Source organism: Lactuca saligna, chromosome 4 (assembly GCF_052625555.1).
Source record: "Lactuca saligna cultivar CGN05327 chromosome 4, ASM5262555v1, whole genome shotgun sequence".
NCBI classification, from domain to species: Eukaryota; Viridiplantae; Streptophyta; class Magnoliopsida; order Asterales; family Asteraceae; genus Lactuca; species Lactuca saligna.
The window spans coordinates 30550881-30561187 of record NC_136420.1 but is presented as its reverse complement, the minus strand read 5'-3'; the positions used below and the strand labels follow the sequence as shown (position 1 = coordinate 30561187).

The window sequence follows — 10307 nt, the reverse complement described above, 5'->3', positions numbered from 1 at the left end:
CATCTATAGCTCGACGTTGCTTTATTTCTAGGGAACTGGAACTCGAAACCTCAAGGATTACAATTCCCTTTCTTGTAAACTGAAACTTATTAATTCTTTTTGTACCACGCTTTTTCGCAACTGGTTCACTTTCTTGTGTGATGGTAGTTGTACTAGCAACAGGAACAAAAGTTTCAACAACCATTGGCTTAACAGACTCAACAATTGGCTCTAGATCTTAAGTAGGTTTTATGGTTCCAGAATCGGAAGTTTTTTTGATGGTTTATTGGTTCGTTTGAATACCCCTTTACCAGTCTTCATGGTATTGTTTCTTTAGCAAACTCCCCATCTACCTCTTTTGGCTTTTTGGATTGTTTCTTAGTTTTTGAGTCTTAGATCCTTTAGAAGGTCCTTTTACTTCTTTTTTAGAAGCCTTGGCTGGAAAAACACCAATTGGAGTAGAATCCATACAAACCAAATATTGTACCAACAACTGATTTGTAGGATCCACCAAATTGAGCATCGAATTATGGATTCGAGCAACATCAGGAAATAGTGTAGAATCATCCACTACAAACTTTCGAACTATCATCGTAGGAAACTCACTAGTTTCAACACTTGATGGAACAATAATATTTTATTGACTATAGATTTCTTTCAAAATCAACCCCCAAAATCTAACACTCGACACCCCGATCACTAGTTTTGAATGAGAAATAGAAGTGTCAAATTCCTCCCAAAGCGATGAAGCATAATCTACATTAAGACCATAATATAGACTATCCACGACTGAATAAACTTAAAGCTTAGCCTTATCAAGTCCAGAACTCGTCCCTGTCAAAAACCCTAAGACAATTCCAAACAGGAAACTCCATAAACAGGTAAGACTTGAATTCTTAAAAGAACTGATATTCACAAGAGTGGGTTGATGGTTCATCTCATTAAACATCTGAATAACATGATCAGTTGAAACTTCATAAAAAGTACATGAAGAAGGTAACTTCAAATTTGTGTGAACCACTTCTTTGTAAGTTTCTTTGTTTTGGTTTGCAATATTTGAAAAGTAACAACCTTAGTAGTCTTATCGTACACATTCATTAAAGCAGGAAGAGATAACCATTGTGTTGGAATAGAAAACTATCCAAATAACGCAAAAGAAAGACCAAAATTATTCAGAATTTAAACAAGTTGTTACAGTTCATTCGGATGCACATGGAGAGACAGAATGAGATGAAGATTTGTGTGTAGAATCTTCATTGTTGGTTGTAAAATATCTACTTCATTAGTTGTAACTAGATGAACATTGTGTGGTGTAACAGCCATCTAAGAAATCGAAGAAATTTTTGGAGAGAAAACCCGTCGATGAACAGTTAGGTTCTTAAGAGCGTTTTAAGAGCATAAACTTAAAAGTGGAAGGAATTGTTTCCTTATATATCAGGCATGGATTTTGAATTCAAATTGTTGACCAATAAAACATGTCACATGGAATATTGGTTATTAAACCGTCTCTATGAAACCCGCCAAGTGTAAAAGTGATGATCACTTTTCTCCTAAATTCCCGTGAAAATCTTAAACCGTCACTTCCACTAAATCTTTCGTTTTTCCCAACCAGATAAGAATTTTCACAAGTTTCGTTACCAAGAAAGAACCATCGAACCATCCTTTGGCATGGAGGCTAGGCTCATTCACTCATGGGAAAGATAAGTGAAATCATTTGCCATACTTTGTGAAATCTAAGTTTCAAGTTGGTAATACCCAAAACCTCAAAGATTTTAGTGCTTTCGTGTGCCAAAGAATAAGACAAAACCAAAGTAAAAAAATATGGTGATTGTGATATCAAAAATCCTTTGATATAAAAGCAAATGGATACTAAATAAAGATCTCTTTATTCGACATCAAGAGAGATGACAAATTGAATTACAATCGAAAAACTCTTTGATGAGTATCAAAGGGCCTCTTTTTTCTTTAGGTTCTAAGGTGGTTTCGTTTCCACATAAGTTCATAACTTAACATAAGAGTGAATCATTATGGAAAAAATACTTGGATGATCGGTGTAGTCAAGAACAAGTAGGTTTGGAAAAAATTTGAGTAACAAAAGTGATAGATAAGATGTTCAAATGGAAATCTCATTTCATGAAAAACAAGATCTAGATCTTTTTGGGAAAAAATTACTTGGGATTGGTACATTTTATTAAGATCATGCAAGACAAATGAAAATGAGATTTTGAACATTAAAACAAATGTTTCGTTAAAATCTAGAACAAGAATGTTCACTGTCAATTCATTAGGTTTAGTTTTGTTGGGTTTCACCTTCATCATGGAAAAATGATTTAGGATCATTAACAGATTTGTGACATACCTATATCCAGTTTGGTTTCGATCATAGATGTCATGGGTATGTGTCATTGTGTGTGATCATGAAAGAAATTTCGAGTGAAAAATATTGGTTAAAAGAACTCAATGTACCTCCGCAAAAAATATAGACAACGCAGAATTTTCTTTACTCATCATGAGAAGATAAAGGTAGCTCGTCAACTAATGTGAATATAGCCTGATTGGGAAGAAACATTTGTATCGAGAGTTTCATTAAGGCTTCGAGCACAAAGAGTCTTTGAGGCTCGAGGACAACGTGCTTCAACATGCTTCTAGGGACACTTAACTATTTCAAATTTTTGAGTCATACATGTTACATTTGAATGTGCTCATATGGTATGCGGAAGCACAACATATTATTATAATAAGATTCCAAAAAAAAAACATAACAAAAATATTTTTGGATTTTTGTTTTTATCCATGAAAACACAAAAATAAAAAAATATATATTTTTGGATTTTTGTTTTTATCAATGAAAACACAAAAATAAGAAAAAAAAAATTGGAATTTTGATTTTTATAATGCAAAAACAAAAATAAGAAAAATATTTTTGGATTTTTGATTTTTTACAAAGCAAAATAAAAGTAAAGTAATCAAAAACATTACCAATGTCTGTTTGTTCCCACCATGATTTTGCAAATGTGGTCATTCTCCGAAAATGAAGTTGAGTATCGAAAATCTTCCTCCTTAGTTGAAAGTTACACTGAATGATTCATAAGGAATTTGAATGTGAAGGCAATCGAATGATTAACATGAACAATAACATCTGAACAAGAATGAAACAAGAAAATAAAGTTAGGATAACACTCGAAAGTTATACCCATTAATCGAAAGTGATGTAAACAATCGAAAGTGAGGTAAAAACACATAAACCTATCTCATTCAACAAAAAATATGTATAATGTGGAACAGAACATGCATCCATAATTCCTAATCCATTCAAAATCCTTAAAAATGATTTTTCATCCAAAGGTTTGGTGAAAATATCTACAAGCTGATTTGTTGTTTTGACAAAATGAACTTCAATGTTCCCATCTTCAACGTAATCCTTGATGAAGTGGTAACCAAGAGTAATATGATTTGTTTTCGAATGTTGTACTGGATTGTGGAAAATGTGAATGACACTTTGTGATTCACACTAAAAATGCATCTTTTTCATATCGATTGCATAGTCACACAATTGACTTGGAGTCTAGATTATTTGAGATGTGCACGTAGCAGCAACAATATATTCAGCCTCGGCTGTTGAAATAGAAACACATGTCTGCTTTTTTGATTTCCAACTCACAAGTTTCTTGTCTAGTAATTGACATCCCCCGGTAGTGCTCTTTCGATCTAATTGACAACCCCCAGGATCCGCATCAGAAAAACCTTGTATAAAGAATCCTGTTTTCACCGGATACCACAATCTTAACATTTTTGTGCCCTAGAGGTATCAAAACGTATTATTCATTGCTGTAAGATGGGGTTCTATTGGGTTCGATTGGTACGTGGCACAGTTACATACAGAAAACATAATAGCAAGCCGACTTGCAGTTAAATACAAAAGCGAACCTATCATGCTTCTATATGTCTTGAGATCTACAACAGGCTTATCCAACGAAGGACTTAATCGTGTGCCAAGCACCATAGGTACTTTGACTTTCATGTAATTTGCCATCCTAAAACTTTCAATCCAGTTTCATGTGTAGTTCTCTTGATTGATAAATAATTCATTCCTTGCTTTGATGAATATTTAAACCCAAAAAGTGATCTATCTTACCCATCATGCTCATTTCGAATTCACTCTTCATTAACTCCTCAAATTCCTTAGATAATGAAGGATCAGTCGAACCAAATATAATGTCATCAACATAAATTTGAATGAGCATCAAATGATCCTCTACTTTCTTACAAAATAAAGTAGGATCAACTGATCATTGTTTAAATTTAGCAATTTTCAAAAAATTAGTAAGAGTTGCATACTAGGCACGAGGTGCTTGTTTCAACCCATAAACCGTCTTATCAAGGATATAACAATGATCAAGATACATATCGTTAATGAATTTGGGTAGTTGTTCGACATAAACCATTTCTTCAAGAACACCATTTAGGAATGCACACTTTACATTCATTTGATAAACGTTGAAATCCTTGTGAGTTCCATAAATCATAAAAATTTGTACAACCTCGAGTCTTGCGACAGAGGCAAAGGTTTCCTCATAATCAATACCTTCTTGTTGAGAATAACCCTTTACGACTAATCTAGATTTTTTTCTAACAATATTGCCTTCTTTGTCAGTTTTATTCTTAAAACCCCATTTTTGTCCAACTATCGAAACATCATCAGGTTTAGTAACAAGCCTCTGAACCTTGTTTCCTTCAAACTCAGCCAACTCAGAATGCAGTGCAACAACCCAATCAGGATGTTATAATGCAGTCTTGATTGTTTTTGGTTCTATTTTTGAAATAAAAACATCAAACATACAGAATTCTTGATGAACATTTAATACTTCGTTTTTGGCTCAAATTTGGGCTCGTGTTAAAACACCATAATTTGGATCACCATGAATCTGTTCCTTTGGATGATCTCTTTATCATCTAAGATTGCACCTGAAATAGAGATATTATCATTGGAATCATTAAAATCATTACTTCTTTCATCATCCTCATCATGATTCGATCCACTTGGCTCCCCCTCAACTAAAGGATTTGGTGTGAGATGCTCCCCCTCGACATTCACTTGAGTAATTATTTGTCCCCCCTCAACATGCGAATCTTGTCTTTCATTATTAGACAAAGAAATAAAGTGCTCCCCCTCCACTTGATCATCATTCGAAACTTGCATTCTTTCGATATTAACTCTTGAGGTTGATGAATAATGTGCATTATTTTCTTCATTTGTAAGTGTCGTATCATCATAATGTTTGAATGTCTCAGGTATTTGATCATCTTCAACAGTGATCTTTGCATCAATTGCCTCGTCAAGAATACCAAAGATTAAATCAATATCAACGTCAAATGTAAGCATTTGTTCAGATTCATTATTTGATTCATAGAATCTTGTTTTTTGTAGAAATTTTTGTTTATTTTTCTTGACATAATGACCGTCAAACATGAGATTGTATGTTTCTTCGATTTTCCTTGTTCGCTTGTTCAACACCCTATAAGCAACAGAATTGTGAGAATATCTCAAGAAAATCCCCTCATCCGCTTTCATTTGAAATTTTTTTAAGATTATCCTTGAGATTACGGGTGTTGAATGGGTAATTTTTTCGGGTTTCGGGTAATTTGGGTCGGGTAATTCGGGTTTCTCATCTTTAAAAAAAATACCCGTTACCGACCCAAATTAAATTCGGGTAATTTGGGTAGTGGTTCGGGTTTGGGTAATTCAGGTATTACCCGAAATATATAATTTCTTTTTTTAATTACACCTAAAAATAAATTTAATGAAATAAATACGTTGTGTTTTATTAGTCTTGTTTATATAAAAAAACGAGGCATAAACGAAGTTACTCAAACTTTCAACATTGAGATTTTTTATTCAATAATACTTGAGATATCAACTCATCTTTTAACAGCTTAATCTAATATAATACGATGTTAAAAAAATACTTGAAGATCTCTGTTTAAAAGTTTAAAATGTTTAAGATAATTGTAGCCATAAGTTTTTCTATGTTCAGAAATTTCGTCAAGATAATGAGTTTGTTAGTTGCAATAAAAACTATAATCTAGAAAACATTTAAGTTTTAAAGAACATAGTGATATATAAACAATTGCTTTTAATATTGTTATTGTCATATGGCATAATAAAAGATATTCATGTTTTACAATAATGATAGTTAGTTTAAGCGTGATCAAATACCTGCTATAGAATAAAAGTTCTACGAAAAAAATTAAATAATTCGGCTAATTCGGGTATACCTGAAACCCAACAAACCTACCCTATACCCGACCTAAAAAATCGAGTTACCAGAATACTCAAAAAATTTTACTCGATACCTGATTTACCCGACCGGATTTACCTGATACCCGAAAAAATCGGGCGGGTAATTCGGGTAACGGGTATTTTCGACAAGGCTACTTGAGATTCATGATGAAACATCTGCACCCAAAAACATGGAAAATTTTAACATTATATTTCCCTTTGTTTATTATCTCTTAAGGCGTGATATTGAAACGACAATGGATGAAAGAACGATTTTGCATAAAGCAAGCAGTCGAAATCGCTTCTGCCTAGAAGTATTGTGGCAAGTTTGCATATATGAGCATCCTTCTCGCCGCTTCACACAAGGAGCAATTTCTTCTTTTGACAACACCATTTTTTGTGGTGTGTATGAAGATGAAAAGGTGTGTGAAATTCCCAGTTCAATCAAAAACGAATCTAAGATTCTATTTTTGAACTCGGTTCCATTGTCACTTTTTATCTTTCGAATTTTTCTTTTCAAGCTAAATTCAATGTTCTTAATAAAATCAATCATCATTTGAGTCATTCCAGACTTCTAGCGAAGAAAGAAAACCCAAGTGAACCTAGAAAAATCATCAACAATAACCAGTATGTACTTCTTCTTATTGAGTGACTTAATAGTTGAAGGTCCATACATGTCAATGTGAAGAAGTTCCAATGGTTAAATGATATTTGAATCAATTATGATTGGATGACCCTGAAGATGTGGTTTACCTTGTTCACATGTTGCACACAAAAAATCATTGTCAAATTTTAAAACAGGTAAACCACGAACAAGATCATTAAGAACTAGATTATTTAAATTCTTGAAGTTAAAATGAGAAAGATGTTGATGTGATAACCAACTGACATACGGAGATGCTTTCAATAGAGAGCACACATAGGGTATGCTCACAATTGGTTTTATGTCGAGAGTGAACATGTTTCACTTTCGTTTTGACGTCAAAAAAACCTCTTTCATTACCTAGTTTGAGATAATACTACCTTCCTCGTCAAAAAGGACTTGATTTCCTGTGCCGACAACTAATTGCAAAACACTAATCAGATTATGCGTAAATCCTTCAACATAAGCTACTCGATTCAATGTGAATTTTCCATTCGATAATTTTCCACTTCCTTTCACTTTACACTTGTGATTATTTCCAAATTTGACCACTCAAGCATTCTCTAACTTCTGAAAATCTCTCAAATTTTCTTTCCTGGTCCAAAATCAAATATCGGTCAAGGGCCGATATTTTGGATATAGGTAATCACGGTGGGATATCGGTGGGATATCGATGTTTTTATATCATGCATTATATATATATATATATATATATATATATATATATATATATATATAATGCATGATATATATATATATATATATATATATATATATATATATATATATAATGCATGATATATCATGCATTATATATATATATAATGCATGATATATATATATATATATATATATATATATATATATATATATATATATATATATATACATAAAACATATATAAAAGTAATATAAAAAGTCAAAATTCAAAATTGTTAATGTTTGAAATATAATCTTACGTAAGCCATGGAATCATCCTCCAAGTCTACATCAACCAAGGCATCCAATTATGTTATCTAGATCATCCACATCAACTCTAATATCATCATCATCATTTAAGAATTATGTACCTAACACATCAAGATGACCAAACATATAGAAACTAGCAAGTTAACACTTAATGTCACACCCCTGAAACGTCAGGAAAACAACAACGGAAACATATGGGGGCAAGAATATCATGCGTAGTATCACAACCATTGTACATAGTAAGCATAGTAAACACAACCATTACATTACATAAGAATATTTACATTTGTTTAAAAGTGGATAAATACATAGTTTATATACATCAGTACAAACAAAAGTAAAGACGAGACTTCTATATGCTCCGTCTTCTCCAAAAGTGATCGAAGTACCTGTCTAACATTGACCTGAGAAAACAAGCAGTTTTAGAAATATCAGCATAAAGCTAGTGATTTCATAAGCATGTTTTTGTATTGAAAACTAGTCACTGAGTTTGTATAAATGTTCTCTTTCATTTATAAGTAAATATCATTTGTATCGAAAATCGTTGTTACCAAGTTCTGAAATATGTATGCATGCTTACCAAGAAAATCCAATATTTTCTAAAATGTTTGTTGTTTTCTATATGAAAAATACGTTCTGTTTGAAAACCCTAGCTACCACCAGTATGTAATGTATGATCGTTCGGCAACCCTGGTTACACCAGTATGTAATGTATGATCGTTCGGAAAACCCTGGTTACCACCAGTATGTAATGTATGATCGTTCGGAAAACCCTGGTTACCACCAGTATGTATAGTAGTTTATTACTTAAAATAAAACCATAGAAGAAAGAAATCTCATAAACAAAGATTAGTTTATACTTATTATGAGTCGTATAACCATACTAATCTGACTGATGACCTCCTTGATGTTTCTTCAGGCATCACACGATTACCAAAATTTGTCACCCCAGGCGTGCCTGCCTAACTGTAGCTAGCAGTTCAGGTGTGGTATTGTCAGTCCCGAATAGATCTATTCACAAATTTCACGCTCTCCCTCCGGGAGACTCTGGTTATACTACAAGTGAGGATTTATTGGTACCCCGAGGGGTATAACAAAGATAAGTCTCGCAATCTTGTATTAACTAGTTTACGTATGGTTCGGTTGTTCCCAAGTTCAAAATTGTTGAAATGATGTAGAGTATAAATAATTATACATAAAATAATTATTTAGCAAGATACTCTAGGTTAACAAATGGATAAACTAAATCTGACAGTTTATATCTTTGACTTTTCATGAAATTCGAATATGTAAAACAAGTAATGAAAATCCCAAATTATTCCCATAATAAGTTGAATGGTTTGATAAGTTCCCATGCTGTTTTGAAAACTGTGTAATTATATTTAGAAAGCGTCCCTTATGCTCCCCATATTACAAAAGGGATAAATGTATCTAAAGGTTTGATAGAAAATCATTATAATTACATCAGCTTTTAAATTACGAAATCCTTTATGATTTGATTGTATTCCCCCCCCCCCCCCCTGAAAACATGAAAAACTCGGAAAAGTGTAGGGGTATGAACTGTGACATCCCCATTTTCACGACCAGAAAAGACCGATTTGTTTATGCTTTGTTTTATAAAATCAGAGTAATCTTTTAAAGAAAACGGTTGCGGAATTTGTTCCCGAAACAAGATATGATAATAACTTATCAAAACATTTCTCAAAGAAAATGTATTTTCATTTAATAATAAAACCTCGGGATGTCATGTTCCGATACAGACATATAAGCATAAACAGAACTTACATTCAATTACACTAATGATTTATATCTCCTTTAAATCTCTCTGTGAAATATGTATTCGTATCGATACTTGTGATATAAAGAAAACTGAGTGGGTCAGGCTTGGGAGCCTGGTGAGCATATAGGTTTTTCATCCCACAATGTTATATCATATATTTATAAATATAGAACATTCAAACTTGTACAATTTCACCATATAAAGGCAACTCTTATCCCACCCCATCGATCCTCACAACGACATGATCCAAACTCTCGTATCTAAAATTTTCCTCTTTACCCGATCCCTACTCACGGATCTAAAACTATTATCTTCACCCGATCCATACTCACGGATCTAAAACTACCCTTTTCACATGATCCATACTCACGGATCTAAAACTAACATTTTCCCCTAATCCATACTCACGGATCTAAAACTAACATCCTGATATGATCCATACTCCCGGATCAATATTTGTACCCAATTCATACTCCCAGAATAAGGACAATTAACTATACCCTAATCCTGATCTGATCCATACTCCCGGATCAATAACTGTACCCAATCCATGCTCTCGGACTAGGGACAATTAACTTAGTCTTAATCCATACTCCCGGACTAATAACAAGTTTTATCTCTTTACCTGATCTATACTCCCGGATCTAAAACTAACA

The 10307-nt window shown here is 33.0% G+C and overlaps 1 protein-coding gene across 1 annotated transcript; it reads right to left on the bottom strand.

Annotated features, from left to right (window-relative positions):
• Positions 1-3050: 3050 nt before the first annotated feature.
• LOC145039428 (uncharacterized) lies at positions 3051-5551 on the bottom strand. The gene is made up of 5 exons (XM_078987488.1): positions 4898-5551; positions 4565-4727; positions 4115-4264; positions 3226-3450; positions 3051-3118 (listed from the first exon to the last, which is right to left on the bottom strand). The coding sequence occupies exons 1-5, from the start codon at positions 5549-5551 to the stop codon at positions 3051-3053; spliced, it is 1260 nt and encodes a 419-aa protein (XP_078843614.1).
• Positions 5552-10307: the final 4756 nt, after the last annotated feature.